Source organism: Sinocyclocheilus rhinocerous, unplaced genomic scaffold (assembly GCF_001515625.1).
Source record: "Sinocyclocheilus rhinocerous isolate Xijiao unplaced genomic scaffold, SAMN03320098_v1.1 scaffold640, whole genome shotgun sequence".
NCBI lineage: Eukaryota > Metazoa > Chordata > Actinopteri > Cypriniformes > Cyprinidae > Sinocyclocheilus > Sinocyclocheilus rhinocerous.
This window is the reverse complement of record NW_015666536.1, coordinates 197,132-217,241: the sequence shown is the minus strand read 5'-3', so window position 1 is coordinate 217,241 and position 20,110 is coordinate 197,132. Positions and strand designations below refer to the sequence as shown.

The 20,110-nt window shown below is 35.4% G+C and overlaps 1 protein-coding gene across 1 annotated transcript; it reads right to left on the bottom strand.

Annotated features, from left to right (window-relative positions):
- Window positions 1-4,093: 4,093 nt before the first annotated feature.
- LOC107732532 (opsin-5-like) lies at window positions 4,094-19,271 on the bottom strand. Its single transcript, XM_016543891.1, has 7 exons — window positions 18,873-19,271; window positions 16,281-16,432; window positions 12,402-12,521; window positions 8,007-8,177; window positions 7,097-7,431; window positions 6,772-7,016; window positions 4,094-4,718 (listed from the first exon to the last, which is right to left on the bottom strand). The coding sequence occupies exons 2-7, from the start codon at window positions 16,399-16,401 to the stop codon at window positions 4,655-4,657; spliced, it is 1,056 nt and encodes a 351-aa protein (XP_016399377.1). The 5' UTR covers window positions 16,402-16,432; window positions 18,873-19,271; the 3' UTR covers window positions 4,094-4,654.
- Between the last annotated feature and the right edge of the window lie 839 nt (window positions 19,272-20,110).

The window sequence follows — 20,110 nt, the reverse complement described above, 5'->3', positions numbered from 1 at the left end:
TGCAGAGTACAGCTCCAACCCTAATTAAAACTCACCTGCCTGTAGCTTTCTGGTAACCTTTCAGACCTTGATTAGCTTGTTCAGGTGTGTTTGATTAGGGTTGAAGCAAAACTGTGCAGGGCTGCGGCTCTCCAGGACTGACGTTCGCCACCCCTGATCTATAATATAATTAAATATTTCATCATAAAACATGACTATTTTTGAAGGGCAGTCAAAAATGGGTAAAGATTTTTGGGCCCAGATGTGTAGTTACAGCCTCTACCACAGGTGCTAACTGGCTAATGCTAACCATCCAAACTTTAACCCCTTGATTTTAACCCAAATACCAAAAACGTTCATCCTTTGTCCTTTAGTCAATATATTTGAAATAAATTTCACCCATGTGGCTATTCTGACACATTTATTTCATCAAGTGTTGTATTCACAATGTATGGTGATTTTCTACATTTTGACCAACCGCGTGGCATTTGACAGATAGTGATGTATCAGTAGAGAACATAATGATCTTGGGGTCCCATCAGAGCTACTTTGCCTGCAACTTCCTTTTATGATGTGGGTTTGATTGAGAAGGGAAGTCCAGAGATAAACTCAAACAGGTGCTAAGAGACATGAAAGTGCAGACAGGTTGATCTTCTCTCTCCATCCCTGAGGTACTTATCCACATGTCTCCAAGCCTTTCTATCTATCTATCTATCAATCAATCAATCAATCAATCGATCGATAAATTTATTAAGGACACAAAAATATATTTTTAATAATAAAAAGTAAATTCTTTAATTGTTCTGCCATATGATATAGTGTGTCGCTATACTACAATAAAAGTGCTAGCAAAGCTGCAAACTACTAGGCCTATATTGAAAAATGATTGACCCTTTAGAGACCCTAGTTACACTTCAAGCTATTCATTTTCCAAATAATAAGCTGTACTTTGAACAAATGACTATTTATTTAAAATCCCCAAAAGAAGTATAAACAGATTATATTTCCAGTTGTTGTTCGTGTGTATTTTTTAAATAAAAGATAAGTAAGAGATAAGAAATTATCTATGTCCTGTTTAAAGGAACCTCCCAACCGATTCATTTGAGTGAGTCATTTACCCTGGGACTACTCCGGTTGATTCAAACGAAAACTGATGATTCAGACAGGTTGAAAATAATCGCGGACACCTTCTTCTGATTCAAAACAGCCGAAAAAGAATACGCGTCTTTATTACTGAATAATTGTCAAGAATTTTTTTTTTAGCATATAACAACGCTAGCCTGCTATGATTAATAAAATTGTTCTGCGACATGATTTCTAAAATAGCGACGCTACCACTCACCGCTGAGAAATATAGTAGCCTATAATCATGCTTCGCTACCTTTCTCGAATCTACTGTAGGCCTTGTCTGCATTGTACAAAGGAACTGCCATGCAAAAAGGTTAAATGTCTATATAATACAGGAAGGGACATACCGTTGTTCCAAGAGTGAATAAGAAATGACTGCAACTGTAAAAGGAGTTTTAGGCTAATTGTAATTCCCATCAGGTCATGAGAACGGTCCATTTGATTGTCGCAGGGAGGAGGGCATGTGTACGCGCGTGGGTAAGCAGCTGTGAGCTCATCAGCTCAGCGTGTCTGTTGTGTTGAGCTGAATCTCCCGGATCTATAGCACGCGAGCAATAGGGAAAACTGCATACCGACGTACATTTTTATTCATAGTGACACAGCCTGTTAGGAACCTTTAATCTAGGGTGACCAGACGTCCCCGTTTTCCGGGGACAGTCTCAGATTTTGGTGTCATGTCCCCGTTTTACAGCACGTTCAAAACAACGATTACTATCACCAGAGGCGCGTGCCGCTACTGTAGCCATGAAGAATTTGGACGAGAGCAGATCAATTATCAAAAGAGACGCCGTTATTGGTTTGGTTTCAAGGAAGTCACATACTAACTGTCAAAACAAAGTAATACTGTTCGTGTATTAGTTTCACCAATTCTGTAGAATGGCCCTAAAAGAGGCTTCGTTAGGCTACCTCACAACTGTTTCGAAATGTTTCCAAATTTCAGTGGTTCGTATTCCTCTTATTTAAAGGTATTTAATGATTTGCTAATTGCATTTAATATACTATAATTTCAATAAAACATTTGTGTTTGTAAAAACTCTTAATGCATATGCCAGCTTTATTTGGCTCCCAGATCACCTGTTAGATTTAGAACACTTTAGTCATCCCATTCTACATCAATTCACATGCATTTTCTGGTTGCTTCTAAGTGCTTTCAGGGACCATATGTGAAAACCATTTTCTTAGGTTTGATCAAGTAAAATGATATTTATAGTAGAATAGTCTATTCTATCATTTAATGGTGATTTCAGGAATTCCTGCTTCTTTAAAAGCTTCTCTTTTTTTTGTAAGGTTTATCAGTCTTATTCATTGACAAGCCTGTCAGATCTGATTGAGAAGAATAGCGTATCCTATCTACCTAAATGAAACAATGACATGATTAGTTTACCTTTGGTTTCATTACTTCTCACTTTAGGTTCAATGTGCTAATCACTCATACTCATACATACTATATACTGTACAGAACATTACATAATTCATCAAGCAGCTGATTAAAGCATAAGATACATGAAAAGGCTTTTAATTCAAGTCTCACTTAAAGACAACATGAGAGGTGGCTTTTAAAGCTTTCACTGGAAATTGAAGGGTCTTTTAGCGTATTGTCTAGTTGTTATTCTGGCTCCTGCATGCTGTAAACCGCATTACGACAAGGACAACAGAAGGCAGGCAGTGAGGCATCCAGTGCATTCGTTACTTCCTGCAACTGGGGCATTGATTTGCAGGGGAAGTCACCCTCTCTGTCACAACGGCATGAAAGCATCAGAGAAAAGATGTGGGCATTATATTGAACAGCTGAAAAACGGGATAAACTGCTGAGGGAAATCCAACACCATAAGGATCAGCTACCAACATACTGAAAGGATTTGAAGTACCTTGGGTAATACAGTTGTCAGAGGGTCAGTACTGAACCCAACAAGATCAAACCGTGCATTTGCAAGTAAGTTAAACTTTATTCTAGAATTTACACTAAAGCTAAAGACCTTTGTAAACAATTGTCTGAGCTACATATGATGCATATAAAAAAGAAATCTTTCATTCAAAAATATTTCATTTACTCAATTGTGGCTCAAAGCTTTTCAAATTGTGGTTCACTTTTTCAAAAGGTTTTTTTTTTTTTTCTGCTGAAAAAGAAAAAAATCAGAATAGTTTCAAAGTCCCCTTTCATTATAAAATTAACCTGGACATTCCGCTAAATATTTTGCCTTCCAAGAAAATATATTTCTGAACAATTCGCTTTTGTTTATTTAGTTTTTATCACTGTACACTGTAAAATATTATTTTTCAAAGATGTAAAAAAAGATTAATGGATACAAGAAAATACTATTTCAGTCTTTCCGTTTCAAAATTTCATGTTTAACTCAATGTTACTTCTTGTTTCTTTGTAATTAATTTCTTCAACAATTTTTGTAGTGATAATATGTCTGTCGTATAACCAAGCCTCCAGTTACAAAAATCTTACTGGTTGCCATTCAGGTAAAACAGTGATCTGCATCAAAATAAGTTTAACCTATTTAATATTTAATACTATTTAGCTATTATTGTGCTCGCATTTTGTTTTGAGTATTTACAAGCTTCTCTCTGATAATAAAACACCATTATACCGTGAATGTTCATTTTAGGCCCTCTAAGAGCTCATTTTCTGACATAAGCTGGTCTCTGTTATTTAAAAAAAGAAACATCTAACATTTTGTAAACGCAGCTTGCTACAGTATTACCTGTTAGAAGTTCCATTAGTTGTCCAACTTCCACAGAACATCTACAATATTTATGGAAAACGTTTGACCTCACTAGTACCTGTAAACAACTTATCTTTACCAACTGTTCACTTTCTTCTTTTAACCTTAGAGGCTTTCTGCAGGTTGATAACATGCAAAAAGGTTACTATATAAAAATAATGTTAAAATGAGTTAAATGTTTAAAAATAAAATGAAGAAAACATACAAATTCTTAAGACCATGGACTGAATATTTGGGGGACACCTTTCTATGTAAAATTGCTGATGTAAGTATATAATCATTGCACATGCCCTGAAACTATCATGATACGTCTGTTATAATAATGTAAACGAAATTCAATAGTCTCAATCAGTGCACATTTAATTTGATAAATAATAATAATAATATTATGCACTCATGTTGTGTATACTGTATATAGCTATATCTATATATTGTTGTTTATCTGTGACCATGCTGTTGTATAGATATGTGTGTGTGACCGGTTTCAATAAGATACAATAAACTGAACACAGACTTGTTGAAAAGCGATGTCACTTTAGACTTCAAGCAGATGATTTAAACATTGTGGTTCTGAGAATGCTGGAATAGAATACACACAAATAAAAAAAATATATAAAAATACATCATATTTACCACTTAATTATTTTATACACACACAGATCAACTTAAGAGATGTGTTTGCAGAGTATGTGAAGTTGACGGCAGTAGGACACAACAGCATAGTTAGGCGGGTGTGAACTGTTGATGTCTAAATTGCACAATAACAAATTGCCCAGTGTCCTATCACAGGCCCACTGTGAGTTCCTGTCATTTCCTCATATCTCAACTGGAACTTCATTGGCTGGTCTCTGTTTCTGGGAGGCAGAGATGGAGTAAAACCTGAGAAAAACAAGACAGCTGCATTCAATAGTCTTCTGTCAATCAGTTGTTTTTGTTACGTTCAGCCTAATCAAGTCATACTAGATTTTATGTCAAAAATCTTTCCAATAAGCGTTTTAAAAATTAGGTAACACTATTTTACGGTGTCCTTGTTTAAACATTGTGGTTCTGAGAATGCTGGAATAGAATACACACAAATAAAAAAAATATATAAAAATACATCATATTTACCACTTAATTATTTTATACACACACAGATCAACTTAAGAGATGTGTTTGCAGAGTATGTGAAGTTGACGGCAGTAGGACACAACAGCATAGTTAGGCGGGTGTGAACTGTTGATGTCTAAAGTTTATAGTTGGACAATGACAATGAACATGCAAGTGCATCACATTCTTGCTGCATACCAACAAATCTATAAAGACAGATGTTTTTGCATTCAGAATTTCCATTGTTTTAAGAGCTCTGCAAAACCAAATTTGTAAAACAACTACTACTATATCGAAATATCAGCAATAAAAAACAAAAGATTTCATAAGAATACGTGGTCACTTTTGCATGGCATAAATGGAAAATAATACACTGTGTATCACAAAATCTACCAGAAAAGGCTAACAGGGCCAGGCTAACCAGCTAAAACTTGATGCATGCATTTCGACACAGGTAACTGTTTTTAATTGACTTAAAGATAGTGTCTTAACACAACACTAATGGAACAAGACAGACAGCGAGATGCGGCACAGCAGCAAAAATCATCCACCCACAGTGGGATATATGCATTTGCATATTGCCCTTGATTCATAATATGATGATTATAGTGCAGAGGAATAATTCATGAACATTTACAGTGGTGTGCAAAAGTGTTGGCCCCCTTCCTGATTTCTTATTTTTTTGCATGTTTGTCACACTTTAATGTTTCAGATCATCAAACTAATTTAAATATTAGTAAAAGATAACACAAATAAACACAACATGCAGTTTTTAAATGAAGGTTTTTATTATTAAGGGAAAACAAAATCCAAAAATACATGGCCCTGTGTGAAGAAGTGTTTGCCCCCCTGTTAAAACTGGTTTATCACACCTGAGTTCAATTTCTCTAGCCACACCCAGGCCTGATTACTGCCACACCTGTTCGCAATCAAGAAATCTCTTAAATAGGAACTGCCTGACAAAGTGAAGTAGACGACGAGGGCGGTTGGCGACACTAGGATGTGACTGGAGCAGAGATGGAAGGAAGTGACGTAGGATCAGGAAGTGAGCTGGACATAGAGGATGAATGTAGTGGCGGGGAGAAAGGAGGTAAAAATGGAAATTGGAACATAGTAGAAAATCGGAAAAGGAAAAAAAAATGGAATCAACTTTCTGGTTCGGAAAGTGAAAGGGAAAGACAACAGGAGAAAAGGAAAAAGGAAGAGTTTAAGGTAATGATACATTTCTTGTCCGATAATATGAATGCATTGAACCCACTGAAAATAACTAAAGCGATCAAAGAAGAGATCGGGAAAATCGAACATGCGAAAATGTTACGGAATGGAAAGTTGCTACTTTTTTGTAAAGATAGCAGACAACAAAAACAGGTACTAGGCTTAAAGACATTAGCAGGGAAAAAAATTTCGTGTACACTGTTGGAAGAGAAGAAATGGATGAAGGGAGTAATAACAGGGGTCCCAACAGATGTATCAGAAGACACAATCAAGAGAAGTAATGAAAAACTACCCTCAGGTAAGATGGAGAAATTGGTGGAAATTGGAGAGATTTAGCATTACATCAAAATGAGTGTGCAAACAGCTGATAAAAACATTACAATAATCCACAAGTAATTTTGACGGCACCCATTCATTGCAGAGGATCTAATGTTGAGCAAGTGATGTAATGATAAATTTCTCTAAATCTGTTCAAATGAGGAAACCAATCTACATCTTGGATGGCCTGAGGGTGAGTACATTTTCAGCAAATTTGGGGTAAATATTCCTTTAAGGATGTACATATATAAAAATGTGACCAGAAGCCAGTTCATCCCTCATTCCTCTAGAATTTGAACGTTGCACATACCTTGATGTCTTGTAGTGTTTCTTTTTACTCCAAGCTTGAAAGCAGGATGATTTTGCACAGTTCTTCTTACAGTCAATGACTTGATATATGATTGGATTGTACATAGCAGAGGACTTGGCCAGCAAAGTTGGCACAACAGAGACTGGGATAGGCACTGAATCAGGCTCTCCAAAAGCAGACACCACTGATACCACAGCATAAGGGATCCAAGCTATTAAAAACCCTGCGCAGATCAACATCACCACCTGGAGGATGCAAATGGAACCATATAAAAAAATGACATGGCATTTCCACATAGCATTTATGATTATTAAAACACGCAAACCTTTGTCAACTTCATCTCCAGGACGTGGTTGTTCTTGTTCCGTGTGTCGAAATGAGAGACTTCTTTGGCTGAGGATTTCACCTTGAAGATGATCATGACATAGGAGAAGACAATGATGCAGGTGGGGAAGATGAGGCAGAAGAAGAGCATGCACATAACAAAGCACTGGCCAGACACCGAGGCCTGGGCCAGCCACCAGTCCAGCGTGCAGGAGGTGCCAAACGGCTCAGGTGCATAGTTACCCCAGCCCACCACTGGCATGGTGGCCCAGAAGGCAGCGTAGATCCATGTAAAAACCACAGAGAGAAAGGCATGATGCCTTTTGAACCACGCACCTGATGGCAGAGTAAAATTATGTTAGTAAAGCTAGCTAGACAGCTAAAACAATAGATAGAACGACAAATTGCTAGAAATACAGAATGACAGATAGACAGACAGATAGAAAAATTGATAAACAGATAGAAATACAGAACAATAGACAGAAATACAGAACGACAGAAATAAAAATAGATATGACAGACTAACAGAATAAATATAACAACAGACAGACTGACAGATACAACAGTAAAGAATGACAGGTAGGCAGATAGAAATATAGAAAGATAGATTAACAGATTACAGAACGACAGAGAACGACAGACAGATCGAATAGATATAACAGACACCGACAGACAGATATAACTACAGACAAATAGAAACACAGAACGACAGACCGAAAGACATATACAGTAGAACAAAAGATAGAATAACAGACAAATAGAACGCCTGACAGACACATCAATAGATATGATGACAGATAGAACAATTGATAGAACGACAGACAGATATAGAATGATAGATAGAATGACAGTTAGACAGACAGACAGAATAAACAGAATCACAGACAGACAGGTAGGCTAATTTTAATTACCATATTTTAAATGACAGATCTTCAAGTAGCGGTCTAAGCTGACAATCGTCATAGTAATGAGACTTCCGCATCCGAAGAAAAAGCCGGCCCAGCCGTAGTAGCGGCAGCCCTGCCAGCCAAACAGCCAGCGATGGGAAAAACTAGACACTATGAAGAATGGCTTTCCAGTGACTGACAAAACATACAAAAAGAACTTGATGTTAAACAAGCCATAAAAAGTTTCATAAGCAAATATCACTGAAAAAAAGAATACTTTTGTTTCACAGCAAGCTCTCAGAGGGCAATTTCACACAGAGAAACTGGGAACAACCAAGACCGCCCGAGCAGTATCCATGTTTTGGAGCAATGACATTATAGCTAAACTATGCATAGTAATACTAGCAAAGAGTCAGCAAATGTGACCCTGGACCACAAAACCAGTCTTAAGTCGCTTGCAATAGCCAAAAAAAAACATTGTATGGGTCAAAATTATCGATTTTTCTTTTATGCCAAAAATCATTAGGATATTAAGTAAAGATCATGTTCCATGAAGATATTTTGTAAATTTCCTACCGTAAATGTATCAAAACTTAATTTTTGATTATTAATATGCATTGCTAAGAACTTAATTTGGACAACTTTAAAGGCGATTTTCTCAGTATTATATTTTTTTTGCACCCTCAGATTCCAGATATTCAAATAGTTGTATCTCGTCCAAATATTGTAGCTTATTTATGATGTTTAAATCTCAATTTCGATAAATTGACCCTTATGACTGGTTTTGTGGTCCAGGGTCACAAATGACAGATCTTCTGGAAAAAAATTAAAGCCTGCCTTCTAACTGCATATAAGAGAGGAAAGAAGCGCAGTATTTAGGAAGTGCTTTGTAGGATGAAAATATTAACTCTTGTGTTCCTGTTCGATACTCGTAATTAGAGGATGGTGATGGCAGATGTTCAAAAGTTCCCTAAAAAAGGAATTAATATACAGAGCTGACCACGCAGTATAATCAATGTTTATTCATGTTCCATAATCATTCATGTTCACATGTAATTAGTATAATCCAAATAAAATAAGATTCATGTCCTTAAAAATAACATACAAGAGCGCAGCAAACTGCAAACTATAATTCCTGATGTTTCTTAAAATTTTGTAAAATGTTAAAAAGATTTCATATCTTTTTTATAATTAATATCTTTGATGACTGTCTATATCTAAAATACCTAAATTTATATTTGTTTGACATATGATGCAGATACTCATTAATACATACAGATTACATATATGTTGACAAAAAATGTGGGAGAGTAGCCAGAGGTGGAAAGCACACGATGACCCGAAGTCTGCGTAAATGTGACACACTAGAGTAGTCTGCCATGTGCATGACTCCTGGGAAACAAAAGCCTTATTACAGGGGCATAGATTACGCGGGGCACGCAGGGGACGTGTCCACCCCACTTTTAATATCACGTAAATTCGTCCCCCGCACTTTTTCGGGCAAGTGTATTCGCAAAAACATTAAAAATCTTACTGTTCAAAAACTGTTGACTGGTAGGTTATATAGATTATTAATTATATTAATTAATTATAATGTTATATATTAATATATATAACATTTCTGTCCCCCTCACTTCTGAAATGATGGCTACGCCCCTGCCTTATTATTTTTTACTTATAATCATATCTGATAAAATTTCTCGTCCCTCATGCTCAAGCTATGGCTGACAAGCACAACTTATCGATGTAATTTACTTTCTCCCATCCCAACTAATATACAAAGGCAGCTATAAGTAAGCCCTTTGTAAACTGATTCTCTCAAAAAACATTATTACTCAGTTTGTTTTGATCAAACCAATGCTGTGATTTTGGGGCAGGACTGTCGACTGACCAGTTGCAGGCAGAGAGAAACTTATTTGAAAACAGTCCTTATTTTTGGCAGTGGCTCAGAAAATGACACCTTTAATTAACTGGAATGAACTTTATGAGCTACACAGGAGGTCGTTTGTTCTGCAAATCTTAGAAAGTAAGTGTTTAAAGGCAGGGTATGTAATTTTTCAAAAACACTTTAGAAAACTGATTCGGGCCGAATAGCAAAACAAACTTGTAGCCAATCAGCAATAAGGGGCGTGTCTACTCGTGATGTGGAGGAGAGAGCTTTCAGTGCATGGGACGGACATTAGCCGAGCAGAGCGACAGAAAGATAGGGATGGTGGATAAAAAACAAAAGAGGAAAACGTCTGCGGAACGATAAGGCAAGAAGTAGGACCCGTGTAAATATCGGATCAGCTTTCCAGCGCTGGAGAGAACTCAAGGAGCGGAGGCCTGCGATCGGACGCCGAGGTTGGTTTGTTTCTTCTCAATAGGTGAGTAACACTGTGTCTACAACAGCTAAAGTCTGCCTACACTGGACGCGATCAAACGACTGTTGAAAACCATTTGAAATTTGTGTCAGCACGTCATAATAGAACCCGGCAGCAGTTTTCTGTCTGGGATTTGTTGCGCCGCGCCGCTCACGTCCGATGTAGACACGGTGTAACATTGGTTTTGCTTTGTTTCACAGAACTAATCGTTGCCTGGGTTGCGTACGTATATGTGGGGCGGAGCTATCAAAATAGGGGCAAGACCCTTTTGGGGTAGGGGCGTGTTTGTTTTGGTGATTTCAAATATCAACATTGGCTACCAGAAATCACTTACCCTGCCTTTAAGGATGATGGCGACTAAACAGATTATGCAGATTATTACAATAACAGTACATGAACAATCATGTACTAACACCTAAATTAAATATTAATTAAATATGAACTATTGAGTTAAGGCATGTAGTAATCAAGAACTAATAGTCATATGAATTCATGTGTGTAACAAACATATACTAACATGTAGTCAAGGTGGACATTAATCACACATGAATTCACACTTGCTATAATTAAAGTCGATTAGCTTAGCTTGATTAGTATATGCCTTAATCATCATTACTTCATGTAATATTTAATTTAGGCATTAGTACATGATTATTCATGTACTGTTATTGTAAAGTGTTACCAAAAAAAGATCTATTTAAATGAAAATTGAGCTGTAAGCAGCATGTAATACTTTAAGAAATGCTGGATTTATTATCAGGGGTCACTGCTCCCCTGAGGAAGCGACACTAAATATCCACTAGGTGGGCCTAGAGTACAAGTATGAATACAAATTTGTTGAAGGAGAGGAAATCTTTGTTATGAAGAAGGAACAAAGGCCAGCACATTGGAATCAGTGGTTCCTTTTTACTGGGGGTACAAGCCCCAATGAAATACCTCTGTGCCCCATTAAAAATGTACTGATAAATTTGTCAAACAATGGAGATTATATAATACCAATTTAAGAATAATAATTTTCTCTGACAATATTTCAGCAATCATGTCATGTGTTTTCTATTAGCAGTTTAGCATTCCAAATTTGTGAACGAAACACACTCATAATCAATAACCATAAGCACTTTATGTTTTTTTATGTTATATTTTAACATAGTTTTAATTTTTTCTTGTTATATGAAGGTCACATTAATAAACTTAGTAAAATATACATCATGCCGCCATTATCTTTCTAAATGTATGTTAAATATAGATATGACTGTTTTGATTCTTACTGTATAATATTAATAGCTATCATAAAATATGAATTGTTGTTTTCAAAATAAATTATGATCTAAACAAAGAGTAATTAAAAATTATATACTGTTGGTATATAATCAGTGACTTTAACACAAATTGTAATGCATGTACTTTATATCCACAGTTGTGGATGCTTTAAAAGCATTTTCTACAAGTCCTTATTCACAAAAAGTGCTTATAGTATACAGAATAAATATCTACAGTAGACTTTATAGCAAAAAGTGCAAAAACACACTGAGAGAGATGTGGTCATGACATGTAATGTAGTATTTTAGTGACTAAACACTAAAATAAGAAAAAGATGACCAGAGTAAGCTGAAGGAAAAGAGGGTCAATCAAGGTATATTTGTTCTTTTGTTCACTTTTGTAACCTTGTGGCTTAAAATTCTGTGTATGATTTATACAGGTGCATCAATTCAATAACAGCAAATAAATCAGTAAGAAGAAGACAGTGACAAGTATCATAAAAGAGGCACTGAATAACCTTGGCAGATTTATTGCCATGCTGTCAACTCAGAACATAATGCCCAAAGCCCAATACAAGCTATACAAACTATACACAGAAAACTTTATATGTATCTTCAACGCACACACAAAGACAGAAAATCCTATAAACAACAAAGAGATCCTTTCAGTTATCTAATACATCATTTCACTTCTATTTCACTTTATAAATATGAATTCATTGTTGAAAAGCACATCTGACAGATGAAAACAATATTTCAGCAGCATGACATCAAGTCAGTCAAACGCACAGTCTCACCTGATACGCCAAAGTCAAACACGGCTAGATTCAGCATCATGAACTCTGGTGGCTTTAACTTGCTCTTCCGTTTGATGGTCATATATATGACATAACCATTTCCAGTGGCTGACAAGATACCTGTAAAAACACAAGACAAACTGTAATACTGCATGTTTTCTTACAAAGATGTTACTGCACACACAATACATCATATCTGGTGGGTAATAATAAATGATTACCTTTTTAAATAGTGAACACAACTAGATATGATGTGCAGATTGATGCTGTTTTCTAAAATGACTGAAAAAAGTCTTGGACCTTAACAGTCTTATTTAAAAAGTATTTTTTATTCTTTCCATTATATTGAGTCATTTGTATCAGTTTGTGTCGCAGGTGTTTGCGAGTTGTGTATTTGTTGAAATACAATGACTGCATATCAAGACTCCTGTTGTACCAGTTGTTTTAGAGAAGTAATAAGAGTTGAAGGTTACAGGTTATCCCGTTTCCTAGTGAAAGGGCAAAAAAAGGTCACTAAGACAAAAGAGCAAAGTGATAATTAGTCTTTTCTGGTTACAGCCACATACATTCAAATGAAACAATGTTCCCATTCATGTTATTCCTCTTTTCTCTCTTTTTGACCTGGATTACCACATAGGTGCCTGCTAAAATGTATTTGTCTGAAAAGAGCTTTCAAAAATTAAATAAAACATCTATTACTCAAAATCTTATGTTCAATCCATAATGTCCAAGGCCCCTTTTTGAAAATCAGATTTCCAATGCAAAGGTCATTGTGAGTGCCACATACAGTCATTTCACATCTTGTCCTTTTGTGTCAGCTGACTGATGCAACATTTCAGAGAAGATGGTTTATTTCATGTGACTATTCAATGAATTCTTTCACTTTCCTGTAGTCTGCTGTTCTCATATGATCATGAATCAATGTGCATGGATCACGCACATTAACATCACTAACAGATACATTTTATGCTCTCAAATGGACAGTCCATCCATAAATGAAAATACTATCATGTTGTCCAAAAGTTATACCTACCAAATGACCTAAACTGAACCCTGTTCATCACTGGCATTTGTTGATCTGTATGTGTTACTGAGAGTAAATGTCGATTGCAACACCTTCTGACTTATCCCGTGATTCAAACAGAGGAGAACAGACTGTGAAATACAACAAGGAAGAACTATTGATTCAGACTTTTCACTGAAATCACACACATCTTTCAGGTCAAAAGACAATTTCCATTACATGGAAATCTCGGCAAAGGAAACTATCTGAATAATAAAAAAAAGCGATGCAACGTCCTTCAAAGAATAGCTTTAATACCATGGTTGCTGATGGATGACTGGACTTTATGATGTTGTGCTGAACAAAAAAAGGATTATCAAATAAAACTTTTCAAAAATGTATTGCATAAAAGACAAGACATGCATTGGCAAAACATCTGAATTATTTTTAACAACTATGCAGAGTGGACATAGCAATCATCCTCTTGGAGAAGTCATGTCAGTTAGAAATTATTTAAAACTGCCCTAGTGAAAACATTTACATATTTATGTATTTAATAAAAATACCCTGCATTTTTTTTAGTATACTAAACTGGTATACTTAAAGTTTCCTAAATTGGAACAACTAATTTTGTACTTAATGCACTTTAATTGTGCAGAAGTAGTGCTGAAGTCCAACTAAAGATATACTGAAGTATATTTGATTGTACTAAAGTAGAACTATTGCAAGTATACTTCAGGTATACACTTGAAATTTCTTGCATTTAAAGACCGATGATATTCAAACATCATACAATCCTCATCAATAGTGACATTAAAACACATTTTAGGCTTAATATTAAGAAAAGTGCATTGTGCACAAGTTGTACTCCAAATAAAGTTTAAGTATAATTTTTATATCAGTAAGTCTTGAGCGATATGTCAGTAAATATGTTAAGGGAAAGTTACAAGTCAAGTTTTGGTTCTTTCTTAAGAATTCAGAAAGTGTTTAGCTTTAACCTTCTGCACCTGGACCGACCGACGCAATATAGACATGATCTGCACGTCGGGCCGACCTCTCATGTTTGTTGGGTTTTAGCCTCTCTTTAACATTTCATTTAAACGGATAACTTTTTCAATTCAGAAGGAATTAAATACATGTTGGCAAATAGGCATTCATAACACCTAGTGTCAGTACAGTAACTGAAAAAGCTCTATAATGTGCTTATATATTTTATATGTACACAGGCTACTATTGTTAGTCAATACAAACATCTTAAAATGAAATCCATCAGTTCATAAATAAAGCATGGATCTTGCAGAATCTTTTCTCTTTTGCCAGAACACATGGCAATGGTGCACACATATTTATTAAAAACAAACTCATTAAATCCATATTCAGTTTAGTTACAGTTCTCGGGTGGGCTTTATTCATAATGAACCATCAGGGTTTGGACCCATTGTTTTAAAGATTATGTCAATGTGTCTACTCCCAAGACTGTTCATTAGCATGTAGGCCCTACCAACCAATATCCTCCTGACTACCAGGAAAAAACAGTTTTGTGAATTTAGTATTTTGTCATGTCATTACATTGTTTAGAGCATAAGAAAACATTTTTTGAAAAATTATATTTTATTCATATGTTATGCCATGTCCTCTGTAGAAGAGATCGGGACTTTAAAAAGTCCTGTTTTTTAATAAATAAAAAGACATGAATAGACATGAAAAGGCAAACACAGTGGGATGTTTGTTTTAATCACAAATCAATTTTCATTTTTTATACCAAACTTTATATAAAGACGATTCTCAACTACGTTATGAAAGATATTTTTAAAAAACATTTTTTTTTATGCAAAATGTGTGTAAAATGGCCATAAACAAGTTTTTCCATTATATACAATGTATCTATAAACTGTATCTAATTTGCATATTAATGTGTTTTTGGGGCAACATAGAATGAACAAATAAGTGCAATAATGGGAGTAATAATAAGCAAGATTTTCATAATAATATTTAATATTTAATAGGAATATTGATATATATTTCTCTATTCATTTGTTGTGTCTCCCAAAATGTGTAATAAACATGCTTTAAGTCCTGGTGTCCTCTACAGTGGACGACGTCCTGTTTCATAACAGAAGGTCATATGTTGATTTGAAACCCCATAACATTTTCCTGAGATGTTGATTTATGACAAACAATTAGAAAATTAGTCAGATTTAAATGATAATTGCAAAATATTATCATATTTCCATTAGGGTGTTACATTTGATCACTAAATGAATGTCAACCATTTTTAAAGACCAAGGAGAGGGAGTGGTCATGGTGAAACATCCAATCATTTGCTATCTTTGAAAAGCCCTGAATGTGCTCTGTACAGGACATCCAGACTTAAAACTGTGACATGTAACGTCTCAGAGAAATCACTAAAACACAATGTCCTCTACAGAGGACAAAACTCCATAGCTGGTAGTCAGGAGGATATGACGTTAAGTAGTTCTTATGAAAGGCTGTTATATGTTCAGGCAAGATTATGTAACACAATAACTGATTGCAAAACCTCATTCTCTGACATCACTGAGAGTCAGTAAGATATCTGGTGCTTTTATCATGTCATTGTTGGTAACTATTTTATAATGAAAATTTCAGTTCATTAAATTCACTACAAAATTCACTACAAATACTTGTTTAAAGACATTTTACCAGACAAACTTCTTAAAATCAACAAGAAATAAGTACAATCATACCCACTAAAACTCCAGACATTCTGCTGTAACCTAAATTAAATATCTGAATTCAAATTATTATTATTAAATAATTATTTCTGATCTTATCCATGACAATTCACATGCTGCTTATAAAGAACTTTCACATGAACAACCAACTTGTACACTTACCGATGATAAGGATGTAGAACGCCGCCACTATGTCTGCCTCCTTGGACAGCTTGGAAGCAAAGGGATCTCCTCGAAGAAGATAATGTGGGACGTAGCCCAAAGGGATGGTCTCATTCTCCATTAGTGCCTTACTGAGGAGTGTGATTACTTTCCTGCAGAATAAAAGGAAAAAAATTCTAAATAAAAAATGAAAACAGAATCATCCTTGAACTCAGTTTGAGACATAAGCTGGAGGGGAGCCATATCCAACAGCTTTACAATTCAAAAACCTCCTGCCAATCTTCTGAGGCTCCAGATTAAGCCCTACAAACCCCGTCATCTCTTATCGGCTACTGTATGAAGACACACCATATCTGTAATCAATACATACTGAGTCCTTGAGTGCATTCCCAAGAAAAATGTTCATGTGTAAGGAGCATTAAGATACAAAATAAACATATATCACTATTATATTTTGTGTGTGTGATTTTTGCACCTATATCCATCTGTCCTGTTTATACCTTTCCAATGTTGATCACAGTATATCACATAAGGTTGCTAATTATTGTAACAGCAGGGGTTTTCGTTACACACATTCATTCATTTGCCAATTTCATTGGTAATTATAAAACATCATGCAGTTGCATCGAATTAAATGATCAAAATGAATTAAATCACAGAACAGAAAAGTAATACTGCAGAAATCTGGGTCCTCAAGCGATACCAGATAAAACCACTTTTCTAGATTGCACAGGTTGACCACAAATGAGGTTGCTGTTAATCAGTAAATATATTTACTTATTTATTTAGACTACTAAACTGCCTATAGCCTGCTTAAGGGCAGTCCTTGAGAATTGTTGAATTTAAGTATTTATTTTGTTTAACATTCAAAAAAAAAAAAAAAAATTATTTGGGGAATAAACCAATTTAGTTAGTTTTAGTCCGAAGACAAAAGAACATGTAGAAAAACTGTGATTTTTAATCAACGCTGTGTTTTTGTAAAGATGGCAGTGTGTCTTCTTCCCGCCAGGCATTTTAGGAGAATAGCAGAACAGATTACTAGTGCAATAGACATACTTCACAATAATTGCTTCCCATTCCAGTAAAGTTACATTTGATTTTGTAGCCATGTTACATTTTTGTTTTGTGAATCCAGTATTTGCCTCCACTATATAGACTGTTTTTCAAAAAAGGTGAGGTCATGTCAAAAGAATGCTATTACTTGGCAGTGGCAAAGAACACCTGTCAAACACCTCAAAACAAACCTGTATACAGCCGACGACAATCATTTATCTAAAACCAACTGAAACTACAGCTAAAATGGACACAGTATTGAGTTTCCTATCACCACTGTTAGTCACTTTAAAGCTTCTAGTGGATTTATGGAGAGAGAAAAAACAGTAGGCTTAACTTAATGAGCATTCACTACACTCTCTGGTGACACACAGCTTTTGCAATCATCTCCCAGGAGATCAGAGGTGATGCTGCATCCATGTTTTAGTTAAAGCCCCTGCCGCTGCAAACTCGTGTTGGGAAATGTGTGAGGTTACTAAACAGTGAATCCCCTCCCCAAAATACGTTTTCTAAATAATGAAATCTCATAAAATAGACTTTAAGTTCTAAGAGATGATGCATGCAATAATCATTTCAAAGCTGTCACATGACAAGTCAGTTCTTGAGTTACATAAAAAAAGATTCTGATGTGAAATGACGAACCTCTTAGAACTAACACGAGAAATGTGACTCGCTATAAATGCAGTGAAGAATAACTGCTCTTTTGTTGGAGGAATCAGAGTGGGTTGCTATTAAAGCGCACATCTGTCTGATTTGATGGTTTGGATGGATGTAATGGCTGTATGTTCATTCACTTAATGTTTTATTAAATTCTGTTCAAATAAACGTACAGAACCACAAGTTATTACAAACATAGAAGTCGATTTCTGTATTGTATTAAACATGATCATGATCTGACTGCTGAACTTTGTGCAACATCAGCAGATGATGCTAAATCTTGCACTTACTTCTGGTATGTTGACTTTAAACTACTTATTTTCATATGGCAATGTTATTCTCCGCCAATGATTGTGCAATAACAAACGCATGCTGCCCTGAAAACTGTCTGTATCTGTCAGCTCTAATGATGTACTGAGCATCTTAAAACAGAGTATCATTCATTTGAAAATGCAAAGAACAAAAAAACAATATAAAGCAAGACATTGGGACAGTATAATTTGAGCAAAATAAATCAATGTTATTCTCCGCCAATGATTGTGCAATAACAAACGCATGCTGCCCTGAAAACTGTCTGTATCTGTCAGCTGTAATGATGTACTGAGCATCTTAAAACAGAGTAGGCTATCATTCATTTGAAAATGCAAAGAACAAAAAAACAATATAAAGCAAGACATTGGGACAGTATAATTTGAGCAAAATAAATAATTCAATCGTTAAAGTTTAAACAACAGTCCTATCAAGTCTTCATTTGAAACCTTTGTTCATTTTAACAAACGAAAGCACAAAAACAGACGCAACATGTGCAAGCAACACAACAATAACCGAACGGAAAGCGCTCACAATGATGCCACTAATGTTTCCCGGAAAACAAACGCTTACCTTGATATAACTCTTCAACCATCCCGATGGATTTGAGCACTTTTCTCTCGTCTGGAAATGATCCTAAAATTGAGTTGGTAACTTCTCCATAATCGACGTTTTTAATTCACACGCACTGCGCCGCAGTTGTTTCCTTCTGTTATTAAACGCTTCAGCTGAGCGGCTGTCGGTCTGGCTACTTCTCTTTCTGATGGTGATGGTGATGGTGATGATAGTCGTTGTTCAGCAAGGTCCTTCAGAGCTTAACTAGGAAAAGCAATGAGCGGTAATTAACAAGAAAGTGGAGCTCGTTTTATTACGATAAAGAGTGGCTGGTCAAAGTAAGCGGCGACTAAGAAATCCACTCAGTGTTGTATACGGTTTCCTCCACTATTGGCAGTTCACATGTTGCACTGACAGTTCTATTCTGTAAAGCCCCGCCCCCCATGTGATAGATCTGTCAGTCATGCAATCATGTGTTTACATAAGTATAAAAATCATACGGATGCACAGCAATGTATTATACTTTTCAGTGTCCTTGTGAATCATACAATTATTATAATAATTACATTATCATGAATTGCAATAACAAGGTGTAAGCAATAACCGCAAAACCATAAAATAATTATTTTGATTTTGAGATTATTTTAGCATTAATTCATTGTACTATCTCTTACATTTTAAAACTAAAAATTATTTTAAAATGTCAACTTTTTACAAGTAATTGCTAGCTAGATGCAGCACAAACCAACATACTAAATATACACATACATTTTTCGACAAAGAACAGCAGCCATATGTGAGCAAATAATAGAAAGTATTGATTACTTTAAATATCGCTGGCTGACAGCATATTCAACAAGTCCTTTTAGTGCTAAAGCCTCAAACTAAGCACAAGCTCCACTCTTCACAATGGTCATCTCCAAAACTCCAACCATGGAAACTCGTCTAATTCCCAACTCAACAAAACATGTAACACTAACAAGTGTCTTTTTTTCTCAAAACACATAAAACAACTCTGACCTTTCAATTAAACCAACACGAGGTCATTTTAATGTAAATTAAACAGTTCTTTTAAGTTTAATCATGGTGAGTCTTTTGTCTGTTATGTCAGGATAAGAGGTAAATGTGCAGTAAATGTCAAATGTGATAGTGAAATTGGTGAAATTTTAGTTTCATTCCATGTTTGGTGGTCCTAAAAAGAACGCATCAATAAAATCAGTGTCAACAATTTGGCAGAGGAAAAGTAAGGAATTTTA